General features: G+C 43.0%; 1 protein-coding gene across 1 annotated transcript in view; it reads left to right on the top strand.

The window, feature by feature from the left end:
- LOC109523439 (collagen alpha-1(XXVII) chain B-like) overlaps nucleotides 1-16,950 on the top strand; it is a 69,991-nt gene that overhangs the window by 42,647 nt on the left and 10,394 nt on the right. The window contains exons 13-28 of the mRNA XM_019882605.1: nucleotides 5,172-5,225; nucleotides 6,014-6,058; nucleotides 7,089-7,142; nucleotides 7,281-7,325; nucleotides 8,272-8,325; nucleotides 8,462-8,515; nucleotides 9,988-10,041; nucleotides 10,125-10,178; nucleotides 10,329-10,382; nucleotides 10,455-10,499; nucleotides 12,307-12,360; nucleotides 12,450-12,494; nucleotides 12,955-13,008; nucleotides 13,106-13,159; nucleotides 14,825-14,878; nucleotides 15,831-15,884. Of these exons, the coding sequence (XP_019738164.1) occupies nucleotides 5,172-5,225; nucleotides 6,014-6,058; nucleotides 7,089-7,142; nucleotides 7,281-7,325; nucleotides 8,272-8,325; nucleotides 8,462-8,515; nucleotides 9,988-10,041; nucleotides 10,125-10,178; nucleotides 10,329-10,382; nucleotides 10,455-10,499; nucleotides 12,307-12,360; nucleotides 12,450-12,494; nucleotides 12,955-13,008; nucleotides 13,106-13,159; nucleotides 14,825-14,878; nucleotides 15,831-15,884 (828 nt within the window). The remainder of the gene's footprint in view (nucleotides 1-5,171; nucleotides 5,226-6,013; nucleotides 6,059-7,088; nucleotides 7,143-7,280; nucleotides 7,326-8,271; nucleotides 8,326-8,461; nucleotides 8,516-9,987; nucleotides 10,042-10,124; nucleotides 10,179-10,328; nucleotides 10,383-10,454; nucleotides 10,500-12,306; nucleotides 12,361-12,449; nucleotides 12,495-12,954; nucleotides 13,009-13,105; nucleotides 13,160-14,824; nucleotides 14,879-15,830; nucleotides 15,885-16,950) is intronic.

Here is a 16,950-nt window from a genome sequence, read left to right as displayed (position 1 = left end):
CCCTCCTCTTCTCTCTCTCTCTCTCTCTCTCTCTCTCTCTCTCTCTCTCTCTCTCTCTCTCGCTCTCTCTCTGTGTGTCTCTGTCCTTTTCTCTCCTCTGCTGCAGGGTTTCATTGGAATCCCCGGGCTTTTTGGCCTCCCCGGACCTGACGGAGAAAGAGTTAGTGCTTGCCATTGTTTTTTTTTGTTTGAAAGTGTCTCCAGTTATAATCACAAAAAAGAACCCCATTATATGATGAACCCCTGGTTGTAGCAGTTGTTAAGCTGCCTCACTCACGATAGTTGGAGAATTGCAACGTAATGAAAAAAGTGACAAAAAATGTTTTCTATAGTTTTGCCCCTTCTACGTGCTACGAACACATTTAAAGTTATTGAAACAAACACGAAAGTGGTGCATGCAGAGACCATTCCTAAAAATATGTCGCAGTCACAAGTCATTGAATCTGTCTCGGTGAAAACAAACCTACCAAACCTCACTGTAGCCAATGTGAACCGAACCGTGAATTTAAAACCAAGGTACGTACCAAATAGTGATTTTTTTTTTTTTTTTTTGGACCTAGGGTTACCGTTGGACACCCCGAGTAATTACCATAACCATAACTAGATGTGGCAAGCTTTGAAAACAATTTTGACACCCCCGCCTGAGCCCGTCTCTTTTGAGCTGGCTAAAGTCGTCAAGGCTAGTAAAACGCGAGACGATTATTTTACTTATGACATGCTCCAAGCGGGGTTGCATCAAGGCTGTAACCCACTCCGTCCTCGTACTTCTGATGCCAGAAATGCACGGTGTACTAGCTTACAGAGGAGGCAGACGTACTTGCATTTCATTTGTGAGAGTATGCATAGGACTGCTTGCGTAAAAACAGAAGTGGTGATTTTAACTCTTGTACTTGAGTTACCACTGTGGCAGTTTTTGTGATAGTTAAAAAAAAAACAAATCTCGCCAAGCATCCGTGCCAATGACTGCCTGTTATGTTTGCCCATGCCGCGTTGTCTCATGACCAATCCCTTTTGTTCACAGACGCCTGAAATGGGGCTGCCATGTGCCGCCGGGAATATAGTGTAAACGTAGCCTAAGGAGTAAAAAAAAAAAGTACCGCTATCTGTTTTCAAATGTAGGGAGTTCAAGTTAAAAAAAAAAAACAATTCATCAGAATGATAAATCCTGTGCAGTAAGGGAGCACTGAATTTGTATCTGCCTATTGTTTTTCTTTCTTTGTTGTCTTTTTGTCTATTCTTCTTTCACCCGCCGTCTTTTCTCTCTCTGTTTTCCAGGGCATTCCAGGCGAACCAGGCAAGAGGGGCAAGATGGGTAGGCCGGTAAAGTTTTGTCTCAACATACTTTACAGTGTCGTATGTGCAAATGTGCTTGGGCGAGTTGGCAGACGGTCACACGTGTCAAGCGGCATTCAGTTCTAATCTTCCTGGGATTTTTTTTTTTTTGCGGTATAGAGAACTTCGGTTGTCCATAGAAAGGTACAAAGTCTGTGTCATTGTTTCCAGGCCTGTCAGGGGGGTTAACTGGGGTCTTACCAGTCGCACGTCAGGGTCGGGCTTGCAACAAGAAAAAGGCTTTTGTGGAACTATAAACGGGCCCCAGAGCAGTTGGAGGAAGCCGTTGCTTTCGCTTTATGTGTGCGTATGTGTGTCATATAGATCACTTTGACAGCAGCTTACAAAAGGTTTCGAACCCTTAAACACACGCCGTCAAACCATTCAGCAGATGTTTTCGTTAAATGGGGCATTTATGGAGCAAAACGTATCCACTCGTGAGCTTCCTTTTTGACTCACAATTGTCCAGTGTGCAGATTTGTTTTTTGCAAGTAGAACACGGGTCTCATTTTTATTTGGATCTCGTTGAAATTTGGCGCAACTATTTCCAATTGGTTGTAGTTTTCGGTCCCTTACTCCGTACTAATAGTAGCGGTCCTGTGAAAAAGTAAAAAAAAAAAAAAGTACAGGCTCCTAAATTTACAACTTGTGTTGTACTGAAGTACAAATGTTATTTTTTCCCTCTTTTGATTTCATATAATAGCCATTTTGATAATACAACTTGATGGCCGCTGTCAGGGGGTGTCTCCTTTTTCGCCTGAGGCGAGATCATAGGAGCGCACATGACCAGGCAGTTATCTCATGCCTCACGCGACTGCCCCTAAAAAAAAAAAAGTACAGGCTCCTAAATTTACAACTTGTGTTGTACTGAAGTACAAATGTTATTTTTTCCCTCTTTTGATTTCATATAATAGCCATTTTGATAATACAACTTGATGGCCGCTGTCAGGGGGTGTCTCCTTTTTCGCCTGAGGCGAGATCATAGGAGCGCACATGACCAGGCAGTTATCTCATGCCTCACGCGACTGCCCCCCCACCCCCCAACACTGACAGACTGATCTGACAACATCAGGAAGAGAGACAAACATGAACTGGTTTCTTCTTCCCGCCTTAAGGCTCCTATTTTCCTAACAACCTGTAAACTAGAGATGCATGAAAACTGTCATTCACTCCACAAACAAAATATTTGTTACACCACCAGTACATCTACAGTACAGTGAGATAAATTGTGGCTGTCTACCCCCAGCGTTCCAAAACCATGTTTCCAAAACATCAGCGCAGTTCTTGCGTATGTCGTCTTGGTTGCGCAACATCCAAGTCGTTCTCTGACCCAATTTTGACTGGCTTGTCTGCTGACTGGATGTAAAAGCAGCGATGCACTTAATCCCCGCTGGACCGTGTTCAGCTAATAGTTTCAAGCGCTGTACTCGCAATGGTTTTTTTTTTTTCCGCCTCACGTTTGTCTTTGACAGCACGGTTGACATCGACGTGAGTCATCCCTTTTGTGGGTGAGCTCCATGCGTCATCCACGTGGGCTGTGCTCTGGTCCAAATGCGCGCAAGCGCTTTAGTCTGTGCAACGGCGATTCATGCTGACATGGCATTGATACATTGTTGGAATGCTCTCAAATAGACAGAAAGAGTACAAGAGATCATTCAGGCATGGTTGCATAACATTTTTTTCCATTCAAGTACAGTGAACTCACACAATCAAGAGGCTTATAGCTGCCTTTAGATGCCAGAAAAGCACTTTTTGTTTTCTATTACACAAAGTAAAGGCCTGACTAAATGAAGCTCCTCCCTTTACTTCCACCTAGTTTCTTGGCGCCTAGATGCTACAAGATGATGCTGAAAGATTGTTAGAGTAAACCTGGCATAGGTGAGTTTTTCAGCTAATAACGCAGGATGGGTTCCACCCCAAAAAAATCGGTCAATGTGTAAATTGACGAATGCAAACGGAAAATATCCAAGGTTTCCCTAAACTGTGAAACCTCTGCGGTTGGAACAACAGGGCATTCAATGTCATGCAATGTGAAAACTCAGAATTTGATCTACATTTGCAGGGAATAGGTGAGTTTTTCAGCTGATAACGCAGGATGGGTTCCGCCCCAAAAAAATCGGTCAATGTGTAAATTGACGAATGCAAAAGGAAAATATGCAAGGTTTCCCTAAACTGTGAAACCTCTGCAGTTGGAACAACTGGGCATTCAATGTCATGCAATGTGAAAACTCAGAATTTGATCTACATTTGCAGGGAATATACACGCCTTATGCCGCGCACAAAACATTTGGCATATAACCTGCCGTCGCGTGTGCCATACGGCGTAAGATTCAAGAGCTCGGCTCGGCAAGCATCAAAGTTGTACAAATCAACCTAAACTTTGGTGCAAAATATTTCCGTTGAACAAAATAAGACTTGGGATTGTTTCCAATGTCTATATCTTTGTCACACAATCTTAAACCTTATAAAAACATGTTGCACAAAACTGGAGTATAATTTGCCTTTATATATGACAGCACCAGAAACCTCGGCGTATGGTTCGCAAACTAAAAAAAAAAAACAGCGACCTAAAAATGCATGAGAGCGTCATTTGAGATTCCAAATTGTCCATCGATGTGAATGGGAAGATAAATGCTTGTTGGCCTTCAGTATATGTGTCCTGTGATTGGCTGGCAGCCAGTCCAAATATGTACCGTTCCTCTCCTCCTCTGTTTACGTTTTTTTCCGGCTCCTCCATCTTCCTCCCGCAATCCAAAAACAGGCATGTTAGTTTCATTAAACCGAAGTGAGTAAATGTGACTCTGACCACTCGTTTGTCAACATGCGCCCTGCATTTGGCTGGTGACCAGTCCTGGGTGCGCCCTGCCTCTCCTCCTTGCCGCTCTTCTCACCAACGCAGTATAACTGCGTTGTGTGATGCAAAACCAGATAACCAGTCTGCCGCTCAAAACATCCTAACAATTTTTTTGTCACAAAGCTCATCGTGATGAATGCTGAATTTTTTTCATCCAGCATTGCATTATGTGTCTTTGTGCTCGGCGATAGGCCACAACTCACCCGGGACCCTCATGGGGAGAAGTGCACTTGTGCATCCTGGATGACCTTGTCCTAGGTTTAGATAGATAGATGATGATTTATGAAGTTTAAAAAAAAAAAGTTTAAAATCGTCCTCCTTTGTGACAAAGACCCGCCACTTTCCGCGACTATTGACGGGTAATTAGCATTTTCCGAACAATGTGTGAGGCTAAGAATAGCCTCACTAGGCCAAAATGAGCCTTTCTAAGATGCTCTGGTCTTAGGAGGCATTGTGCTCCCGGCCCTGCGTGGTTTTTCTTTGCATCGAGTGTGGCTGAGATTAGCCTGCATTTAGCGCTAAATGGATATGGAAAGGCCTGGCTTGTCGAAAAAAGTATAATCAACTTAAATGGGGCTGTTATGCTCTTACGTTGCATATTTCAGACGACTCAGCTTTTCTAATGTGAGCTTGGCAGCCCTCATGATCACGCAACAGCACTTTTTTCTGTTTTCTTTCTCACCCTGCTTTAATATTCATTCATTGCTCAACATATGGGGAGAATCGGGATTACTTTGGAGACAAGAGTGATTGTTGTGATTGACTATGTGACCAGAAAGCCAACTCTCCATGAATGACAACTGTTGTGGTGTCTTTGTTGGACGTTGTGTTTCAGGATGTTATTTAAAGTTCGGTGTGTGTTTCAGTTGACCCCTGGTGCTTTTAAAAAAAACAAAAAAAAACTGTTTGGTCAAGCAGAACATGGAGACAAATGAGTTTGGGTCGCGCTGTTTGTGTGCATCCATCATCTCTGTGCGTGGTTTAGGGGTTTCCGGGCGACTTTGGAGAGCGAGGACCACCTGGAGCAGACGGAGAACCAGTAGGTCACACGGAATGCAAACCCCACTATTTCACTTTTACCTCATCCATGTAAGTGGGGAATTTTCCAAAAAAGTATCGTAACTACTGACAACATTATCCCAAAACACAAGTACTGGAATTTAAATAAACAGAAATGAAAAAAAAAAAACAAACATCCAACGTGGTTACTTTAAGTCTCTTTTTTTTTTTTTTCCCGGAGCTGTATATGTTAATTTCTGTCATAAAACATCACTGTATCATCAGCTGCTTCTTGTTTTTTTTTTTTTTTTTTTTAAGATCTATGCTAACAATGCTAACAAGCTAAACTACAGTTGGACCTCTGCTCTGTGAAGAAGGCATGCTAATCTACATTAAAGAACAAATTTAAAAAAAAATTGGGGGGAAACAAATAATTTTTATGACTGTTATAAAGTAAGGAGTTACTTTTCAACAACAAAAAATGACAATAGTGCCAAAACACAGCATCGCCCTCGTTTTATGTTGGCATACTCTGTTTTAACAACAATAATCATAGATATTACTTATTAAAAATTGACAACTACAGGTCGAAATATCAAGCATCGGCGGGGGAAAAAAAAAAAGACAAAAGATACATGCAGTTTAGAGGAAGCGCCATTTTGGGAGTTCACCTCTCTGGCTGCACTCGCAAACACACAGCCACCTCTCATAAGCATCACTGAACACTGAGCCACTATTCTCAGCATGTTTGTTTAAAAAAACATGAGGCAATAACCCCAGAAAGTGCTCCTTCACTCTTCACCTCACTTGCTCCTTCTGTGTGTCCAGGGCCAGATGGGAGCCCCCGGTCCAAATGGAGTTCTCGGACTAATTGTGAGTATTCCCTTTTTGTGTGTCTGTCCCGAAAATGCCGGATTGAAATGAAACAGAAAATGCCTTTGTGAAGAGATGACCGTTTTCTTCGGTAGGTTTAGGGCGATAAACATGCTGAAAATATTGGAAGCGGGTGCACTTCGAATTAGATGTGAAAATATTTTAATAGTCAATCAAACACATTGTAGCAGGTTGCAAATCATTTTTTAAGGCACCCGCCCATACACATACACACACACACACACACACACACACACCCCAATGGTCACATAATAGTGTGTGATCATCTCTTGTCGCGTCCCGTCTTCACCCATGACCAGTTGCTCCTCCCGGTTTATTCTGGGCCGCCGGCGGTGGCAGCAGGCCTGTAATTGGAGGAGCGTGATTATAGCTCTGTATCCAGCACTTTTTGTCCATTGCGGCATTCGTGTGACCAGACAAGGGTTGCACACTTAAATGTATGCAAAACAAACACAAAAAATAAAAATAAAGCACCCCAAAAAAATCTTTCATTAACTTTACAGACCATACAAATGCATTAACTACTGTACTGTACTAGCAGCTATTTTGGACTGATTTCTCATTACCCACAAAATGTATTGTATGACAAAATAAGCAGCAAACCAACAATAAGAAAGAGTAGACTCACTTCTTTCACCAGGAAAAACAAATTCTAGTTTTCTTACTTTCTTTGCTACTCAGCAGTAGAACACCAGTTTCTGGACAAAGAGCGGAGAAAAGGAAAGGAGCATTTGTGAGACAGGTCAACCAGATTTGTGACTTTGACGCTAATAACTTGTTTTTGTGACATCTCAAGCAATACAAATGTCGGTAAACGGTTGGATTCCAATTGAACATAAACTTCAACAACATTAAATGATTTAATCAAACAAACTGAAAGTAAATTTAGCTAGCTAGCCAGCCAGTCACCTAGCTAGCCATCTGCCGATAAGTGGCTGTTATGCTGTGTTTGTATTATTCCCTTGAAACAATGTAGCCATGAATATGTTTGTCCGTTTATTGGTGACAGGGTGACATGGGACCTGTTGGTGAGATGGGCCTTCCAGGACCCAATGGACTGAAGGTAATCCTCACTCCATCCTGTTTAGAAAGTCTAGGCAGCCTTTATGTTCAATCCACTCAGTTGGACTGCCTGTGATAGTAGTCTTGATATATATGTACATGCAAAGATTGCCAACTCATGGCTCTGTGTTTCTTCCAGGGGGTACCCGGAAATCCAGGAGAACCAGGACTGAAAGGTGATAAGGTGATCTGAATATTCCTGTTATTGCATGTGATGCGTGTGTATTTTTTTTTGTGTCCCCAACTATAGACCTTGAGAGCATGCTTACCCTCAACACCCTCCACCCACCTTCATCTATATGCTGAGCTCTAATAAGCAGAAAATATCCAACTGCTACCGTCTCCAAATCACAATTTAGCACCTTCACTGCCCTTTTTCTTGCTTAATTTAACATTGCACATTTTCCAGCAGTGCTCAGTGCTGCCTTTTGTGGCACAGTGTGGTATTACATGACAGGTGCTCAACTCTCCATTCAGCAATCCCATGAAAAAAAAAAACAAACAAACAACGCCTTAAAAACATTTCCATTTTGCAGGAGGTTAATTGGATGGCCCATGGCCAAAATCGTAGCTCAAAGGTACCAGATCAGGCCCCCTCTTCATTTGAAGAGATCTTTCACCAAAATCCCCTCTTAACCTAAAGTGTACAATACTTACCGCTATTTTCCATGACTTCAATTTTCATATTCAATTTGTTGTTAAAAACACACAGTGTTTGCAGTAATTAAATGCAGGGGCAGTTATGTATTTGTAATAATATGATGAGGTGATTGTACAATTATATGGTTTTCAATCATAACGGCCCTCTGAGGGAAACCATAACTACCATGCGGCCCATGACCAAAATGAGTCTGACACCCCTGATCTAAACAAACAGCAATGAAATCGTCCTCGGTGGAGGCATCCAGGAGCATGTAATTCCGTTGAATCCATGTCTTCGTACAAGACCAAAATAACCGGTATACTTAAATTGTCATTGGACCACGTATGAGATTGAGGTTCGGATGGCAGACAAACCGATGACATCGAAAGTGTGTTACTGTTTTGCGACAAAACCAGTCAATCGTACACCAAACGTTCCGCATGTCAGTTTGGGTCATCCATCATCCTGTTCCTCTTGATCTCATCAGGGTGACATCGGGATTCCTGGCGAGCAAGGCGAGATAGGCTTCAAAGGAGACAAGGCAAGCCTTTCAAGTTACTTATGTGCGCTTCATTGTCAACTGCAAATCTGTCAAATCATTTAGTCACAAGCCCTGGTGTCCAAGAAAAAGCCCACAGACATACCCCTTGCCTTGACTTTTTGTTTTTATCTTACAGGGCATCCAGGGCGCTTCAGGACCACCTGGCCTCCGAGGGAAACCAGGACCCCAGGTTAGTTTGGGATTTTGGATTACTATTACTACTGCGTATTCATTATTAAAGTCTCAGATACATTTGGCATGAGCAAAGCGTGGGCATCATCATCAAAGTTAAATGTGATTTAGCACTCTTCTTTTTGAATTAAATATGAGTTTTTTTTATGATGAAACATTACGTCTGGTGTGAACGCTGTCATGGAACCAAATCAACCCGTTAAGAGACCACCATGGTAGAGTTCCAAACAAACTCTGGCACGGTTTGGATGTGGCAAGCCATCTGACTGCTTTTACCACTAGCATTCCTTTTTTCCCCTCGTTACAACAAACTCGAGCTCATTTTCCCCATTGCTACAATTCGCTTGGTCAGGTGTGAAGAGAGTATTCAAACTCGGGCCAAGTCAGCTGGTTCCAGACCATCTTGGTAGTGTTCCAGACGGACTCCGGAGCAGTTTGATTGTCGCATTATCGCTCCATCTACTCGTGCTTTCATGCTGGCACATGCACTAACCAGTTAAAACAAAGTCTAGCTTGTTTTCCCCATTAGTTTTATTCATTCAGTCTGGTGTGAATGCAGTAATCGAATTCAGACTGAATTCAAGACTTCCGCTGTTCCATTGTACTCATTGATCCTGAACTAATCCAAGAACCACTGACCCAGAATATCAGCTCCTTCCTTCTGTCAGGAGATTTAGAGTCACTCGGAGCAGGGTGACCGATTACATACATATTTTTATTCCTACATCTATTCATATAAGGAATCCAAATATGTAAGTTAGTGTGCACTGCACTGAATTGATTAGTTCTGCGGGATTGTGTTTTTCATGGGCTTGACTGTAAACTGCAGAACCAGTTGAGTGTCCATGACACATTTCCCTTAGGGCAGGGGTCCCCAACCTTTTTTGCCCCACGGACCGGTTTAAGTCAGACAATATTTTCAGGGACCGGCATTTAAGGTGTGGCGGATTAATACAACAAAATAATATGGTATGAGCTGCATGAAAACTGTGGTGTTTTCGAAATATAATAATAAACACTCTTATCGCTCTGGTAATGTTTAATGCCTTCAAAATACGATACAACGCAAATTCAAAGTGCATGAATTCAAGACTTCCGCTGTTCCATTGTACTCATTGATCCTGAACTAATCCAAGAACCACTGACCCAGAATATCAGCTCCTTCCTTCTGTCAGGAGATTTAGAGTCACTCGGAGCAGGGTGACCGATTACATACATATTTTTATTCCTACATCTATTCATATAAGGAATCCAAATATGTAAGTTAGTGTGCACTGCACTGAATTGATTAGTTCTGCGGGATTGTGTTTTTCATGGGCTTGACTGTAAACTGCAGAACCAGTTGAGTGTCCATGACACATTTCCCTTAGGGGACAATAAGGTATATGAAATGAAAATGAAATGAAAGCCCTTTGATGATGTTGTGGTGGTACCCGGTCGTCCACTCGTCTGCTTTTTCTCCTTTTCCAGGGTAGTGTGGGCGACAAAGGTCCTGATGGCACACCAGGACCAATAGGCCCCGAGGTGCGTGTTTTACCCACACTGCATTGCTGATTTCTGACCGCTACCTAACCGGAATTCTAACCCATCTTAATTGACCGTGACAGGGTTTCCCTGGCGACATGGGACCCCCGGGAGAGAATGGCCTTGAAGGACCAAAGGTGAGAAAGACCATCATGTGTCGATTGCGATGTGAGAAATGCGCCTGTAAAGGTCATCATGAGTTTCAGGCTCACCCTGAAATTTCACACAAAAGCCCAACGAGCAGAGTGTTTTTATGTAAACATGCTCATTTTTTTCACACTTTTAAGGGAAAGCTCGGCACAAGAGGTTTACCAGGGCCACGGGGGTTACCTGGCTTTGAGGTAATCCGTGTCAGCAACAGCAGCTTTTCAAATTTGATTCCCTAGCGAAAAATGAAAATGATCTTTTTCCAGGGAGACGAGGGCCCGATCGGGCCTCCGGGACCGACAGGATTTGAGGTGAGTTGTGATCTCATCATATCACTCTTCGAATCTGTACTTTGGACAACAGTTTTAAATATGGCCGATAATGAGCCCTGTACAAGACCCTTAAGCCCTCCAATAGTACCGTAGTAACATCACTCTAAAATGTATTTCCACAGTCTAGTTAGCATTGGAAACCTTGCTTTTCTTTTGGAATGGGCCCTGACAGTCTGGTGTGAGTCAGCCTTTGTTGGTGTTTTTTTGTTTTTTTTTCTGGCCCAATAATTGTTTTGGACTATCTGTCACAAAAAAAAAAAAAAAAATGTTTTTATTACATCACATCATTTTAGACAGTAGAACCAGTCAATTTCAATAACTTACGATCTTCTGTTTTGGACACAAGGGGGTGATAACTTTCACTACCTTGTTGACTGTGGAGATTTATAGCAAGCGTAAAAAGGATGTTCATGGACGAGAGAGAGAAGTGCCAAAGTGGAGTTGGACGTTGGAAAACTGCCTTCCTTCTCTTGGACTTTCTCTCAGTCAGTTGCTTTGATGATCCCACATGGGCTTGCCTTATTTTATTTATTTTTTTGTCCTTTTTACATCCTGCCATTTCCACTCAAGCTACCAACTCCCGCCCCCCACCACCACCACCCCCCTCGGTCTTCTTTGTGATGGGGGAAGCATAAGATGACTCGAGTGATCTCGGTCCAGGTGGCACAAGCCCCACTTCTCCAACTCAATGGGAGGCCGTTTTGATCATTTATTTGATATCCTTGATATCCAGCGCGAGATCCGTGTATTTATACTGAATATCCAATAAATGCTCCTCATCCTAAATCCTTGATGTCGGGTTCTTCAACAGTGCTTCACTTAAGCTGTATTGAACATTAGCCTCATTAGGACCAGTTTTCCTGTGTGCAAGAAGACACTGTCTTAGTTGTTCTACTAGTGTGCTGAATTAATTTAGATCTCGGATATCCAGCTTGTTTTCTCCGGGTATTCCGGTTTCCTCCCACATTCCAAAAACATGCGTGGCGGCGGGTTGATGGAACACTCTAAATTGTCCCTGGGTCTGAGTGTGAGCATGTATCGTTGTTCGTCTGTGTGTGCCCTGCGATTGGCCCCGCCTACTGCCCGAAGACAGCTGGGATAGGCTCCAGCGCGCCCCTTGACCCTTGTGATAAGTGGATTGAGAAAATGGATGGATGGATGGCTTAAGTTTCTACTAGTAGGCCAAAAGTGGCACTCATAGTGGGAACACTTTCTTGTAAGATAGTATCTGCTAGTGCACTGAATTGTCTTGAGGATAAAGAGACTACAAGTACCTCAAACTGGACATCAAGGATAGCAAATAAATGCCTGACGACTTCCTCACACCTCCACATGCCACACACCTCCTCATCGAACAGCTGATTTTATTTTTGTTTATTTCTTTTCTCGGTTCACTACAGTCGAGTAAGTTATGACGCCAAATCTTTTTTTTTTTTTTAATTGACTGTGTGCTCCAGGCGGGTTAAATTAAATGTGTCATGACATGAGAGCAGCTCATCGGTCTGGAGTCAAATCCTGGAATCCCTGAGTCATTTCATTCAGAGGAGTTACGGCTGGTAAAAAAGCACTTAGTTCCCCTCTTAACCTCAGGAATGATTGTCAAGAACATAACAGTCGGCAAAAAACACCTTCACATGGTGCCAAAAGCGAGACGGGGCCGTGTTACCTGCGCAGACGGCAACATCTGCCGACTTACCGCAAACTGTCAGCGCCAGTGATTCAGCGCCTTTGTGTGTTTATTTCTACCCGGAATGTGCCGAGACGCTTAATGTTGTGTCCCGTTTAGGGTCGACTGGGCGGAAAAGGATTCCTCGGGAAAGTCGGGCCTGAAGGAGTGAAGGTGTGAACTTTTTCGTTGTCATTTCCAGACCAAAAGTTTTCAACAGGTCTTTGCATATGTTTAATGGAGAGTGTGCTTGCTTTGTGCAGGGAGAGACTGGCATCACAGGAAAAGTTGGCGCCATGGGAGAAAGAGTAGGAAACTGACCGACTGCACACTTTTCACCCATTGGCCATTTGTGACCTGAAAACTAAGCAAAAAACAAAGATGTTGTATATTTAAAACAACCACAAGTCCGTTTAGCTTAATGCTAGCAGACAGTGCAAAATGCCATCCACTGGCTAACAAAACAAGCACCGATGCTTGACTTTTTAAGCAAGGGATATTCAAACACCTACTGTAGACAGACACGAACAATACTCACAGGCATATATTCTTTAGCCTCTGTGAAGACAGACTAATCACCTTGATGGAGGAGCTGAGACTATCTCCATGTGCTGTAGAGTCACATCTGTGTTAGACTGCCCCCAGGTGGCCATGACAGACCGTAGGGAGCAGCATAATGTTCATTAAATACAATGCAATACAGTACATCCTGATTTAAAGAAGCAATATTTTGACCTAAGCAACTGTTTTCATATGCATTTGTTTCAGGGCTTGGTGGGTTTCATCGGACCTGTGGGTGAGGTGGGAATGGCAGGAGAGAAGGTAACTTTCCGTGTGGATACCGAGAAAAGCAACACCGCTCTTAACAAAGGCGGCTTTATTGCCTCGAGACCTCAACGCTGTACTTTTGTGTTCTTAGGGGGACCGAGGCACGATGGGTCTTCCCGGACCACCTGGGGAGAAAGGCTCAGATGTAAGTCACAGAGCTGTTTTGTTTTTTTTGGGAGGGGCGGGGAGGTGTAGTGCTCGAAGGGCATCCCCAATTAAAATATGTGGGCTATTCCCATGGGAATACTAGACCTGGATGTTTTGGATGAAGGAAGTAAGAAGACATTGGACCATCTCCTCTTAAAAGCTCTCTCATCCGGTTGTTGGAAAACTCTCCAACAACCGTGACTGATCACTTCCAATGACTTTCCCTCATGCATTCTATTCATGCAAGCAGGAAGTACTCATTAAAAAAGTCCAACGGGGATTTACCCATGAAAAATCTCACGTGTCACCTGTGCCCTCGTCCTACAAGTGGACACTTTGACCCGTAATACAGTCAGTTCCAAATCTGCCCGTGATAGTTTTACACCTCCCACATGCTTTAAACACATTTAACAAATTTATTAAAACGCACTTTTTACAGTGTACCTTGGTGCCTCCTTTTGCTGACACGGCTCGTCCAAAAAGAGAGCTGAGTGTGATTGCTACAAGATGTTTATCTGTCACTGCCAGTAAAGTTTATGATAAAACTTACACATAAATTGAAAGAGAATTTAAACACCAAACTGTTTCACTAAACCAGGGGTCGGCAACCTGCGGCTCTTCTATCCTGATGCTACAGCTCTGCGTGACTTGGGAAAAGAAATACAATACAATACAATACAATACATGCTGATTTATATAGCGCTTTCACAACAGCGGCAGCTGTAACAAAGCGCTTAACAAAACAGTTAACATAAAGTAAAACGATAAATGTCTGATCCAAAATGTATGTTATTTGTCTCACAAACCTGTTTCACTTCTGTTAAAGACAAGATATGAAAGAGTCAGTCATTAAGATTTCACAATACCTCTTTGCGGACTTTAAAAAGGCCACTTTAAAAACCACTTAGCCCCTTCACTCACTGCTAAAAGAGTTTCATTTTTTTTTCACCCCATTTTTCTGGGTCGCTGTTCTGTATTGAACACCAGTGACACGGAAAGGCAGAGTGGGGGAGTTTTTGCGCCGATATTTTGGCTGAGGAGAGCCATAACAAAAGCCGGATGGCGGCCATGTAGAAGGGAATCCTGCAATTCCAGGACATTGATGTGAGGTTCAATTCTGAACCTTTCCCGTCCCAATTGTGTCTGTGACGCCGTCACACCAGGTACTGTGGCACAATCCCCTGATGTTGGGTGCAATGACGAAATCCATGACATTACATTGTCGTCATCTACAATTTTTACTCTGGTAAATTGGAAATGAATGCCTTGTGAATTTGCCACACCACAGAGGACACTACCAGTTTGAATGATTGAAAAAAATCGGCAAGTATAAAAATTGAAGCTTTGATCATGAAACTTCAAGCCTCTGTGCTCGCTTTCAAACGCAGTAGCTGAATGAGCAAAACCACATCCCACTTTTCGTCTAACATCTTTCTTCTACCGACACATCCCACCATGTTTGAGCCACCAAAATATATCTGCTTTAAGCCTCCATGCAATGGCGAGAAGCTTAGGTCATTGTGGGCCTTTCCAGGATGCGACGAGAGGTGCTAGCCACCAGCTAGCTCGCAAGCTAACAGGCTTGGGTCTTGTAATAATAACGGAGTACCGTAGCTTACAATTGTGCCGGATAATCGCTGATGCATCAATTTGTTTTGCGCAGGGTCACCCCGGGACACCAGGGGAGGTTGGGCCTTCAGGACCACTCGGAAGACCAGTAAGTTGTCACCTGTTTGCTAATTGTGTTGCTATGGAAAGCCATTGGAGCATTGATTGCATATCCTTGACATCCATTTTATGTTTCCTTAGCTTCATGTACTAGTATGCTCTTTGTACTTACTTGTTTAGTGAGTTGAATAAAAACATTACCTTAAATAAATGTCAAAGAATAAACCGCTCTTAAAGATTACATGTAAATGCATTGTACTTTAAAGTTAAATGCAGCTGAACTGCATAGAAAAAAACAAATAGAACGACTATCTTACTGCAATTAGCCATTCTATTAGCACCATCGTCATTCTACTAGTGGGCTGAATTGTATCACTAAGGACAAACTAGTACTAGAACTAGTCCATAGACCTAAAGCTGGTTATAGCAAATCCATAAACGGCTTTCCATCTTGTTAGTCCATTTCAGTTTGATCTCTAGTCACAACTGGATCAGAACCATAGACTTGCTAATAGCTGTCGAGTTACGCAGAAAATTACGGTTGCCATTGGTCTATTTGCTCCCCAAAACGTCTTTCGTGATGCTCTGCGGCCAAACTTGATCAGGCAGCCTCCCGCGCTGAACCCGCTTTACCCTGCTGTCACTCCAAATCAAAACACCAACGACTAATTAGAAGCCCCCAAAGCCCTCATCACCGTGGCCTTTGCTTGGGCCCACTTGGAGCACTCGTGCGTCGGTTGCGGCGGGAGGTCATCGAGCCACCAAAGCAAATATAAACACAGAGCAGGGGGCACGCAGCGGGGTGCGATTCCATCACATGGCCGTTTAATTGGTGTGAGTGACACATCTAACAACAAACCCCGAGGTCACGCTGCTTCCCCCCTGCTTCGCTTTGTGCTTCAAGGTCAGCATGCAGGGCGGTCTCTGTGCCTTGTCAATGTGAACCTTTGTTTTGTCTTTCTTCCGCTTACTCTCTTTTTTTATTTTGTTTTGCTTTTCAGGGAGCCCCTGGGGCGGCAGGGCCCGCAGGTAGCAGAGGAACCAAAGGCTTGCGGGTTCGTTCCATTCATGTTTTTTTTTTTCCTTGCTATGCTTGGATTGTCCCACCTCAAAATTTGTGTATAAAAAGGGTGAAGCGAGTTCGAAATTCCTCATTCCCCTTCAAAATGGTAAAATGTTTCTTTACATCCTTACAGACATTTTAAACAGATTTAAATTTTTTGAAACACACTTTTTCAAGTATTCCTTATCATGATTTCAGTCAATAATTTCATCAAACCAAAGTCCGCTATCCTAATGCTAGCATTAAATGCAAATTGCCTTTGGTAGCTCAACGAAAATTAGCATAGACAACACTGTATTCATAAACCTGTAAAAAACTTTACTTTAATACACGTGAAGCGGCAACACATACAAACAGCGCCCACAGCAACACTCGATTATTCTCTCTGCTCTGTGGGAACAGTGACCATCGCTTAAATGAGGACCATCTTTACATCTTCTTGCTTCTAATTATTCTGCATCTCTTCCAGTAGACCTCATTGCTGTCCCTCATGTTGCGGCACAACATGTAAAACTCGAAATTCAGACTTGCTTGTACTGTAGTGGATGCACATGTTGACGTTATATGACACCTAATGTCATGTTTTATGACCCGTGGGTTAAAAAAAAAAAAAAAGAGACATTTTTTTTTCTACAGTCATTACTCGTTATGACTGCTCGGGAGAGCCCCAGACAGGCTCGCACTTCTCACAAGCGCGTCACATGCCAAAAACTACTACTACACGGTGCAGGGTGTAAATCGGCGACGAATGATGGATTCCCACATACGCCGCTCGGCACGCGCCCAACAGCGCACACATGCGTGCTACTGTACTGAACTTGGAAGTGGGGGGGCGAACCCAAACTTTGCAGTCATGTGACAATTTGAACCACAGAGCATGTAAAATGAGACCCAAGACAAGCCCTCAACATTTGTCATCGACAAAATTGTTTCAAATATATCAGTCCAGATTTTTACAGGAAACATATTTGTCCCTATATGCACGATTGGATTTTGCATGCTAATCATGCATTGATGTGAAATAAGGTAATCTGAAATGGATTCAAAATCTCATTCTG

This window comes from Hippocampus comes, unplaced genomic scaffold (assembly GCF_001891065.2).
Source record: "Hippocampus comes isolate QL1 unplaced genomic scaffold, H_comes_QL1_v1.1 scaffold437, whole genome shotgun sequence".
Classification (NCBI taxonomy): Eukaryota; Metazoa; Chordata; class Actinopteri; order Syngnathiformes; family Syngnathidae; genus Hippocampus; species Hippocampus comes.
The sequence above is the reverse complement of the archived record's forward strand: the minus strand, read 5'-3'. Positions and strand labels throughout refer to the sequence as shown.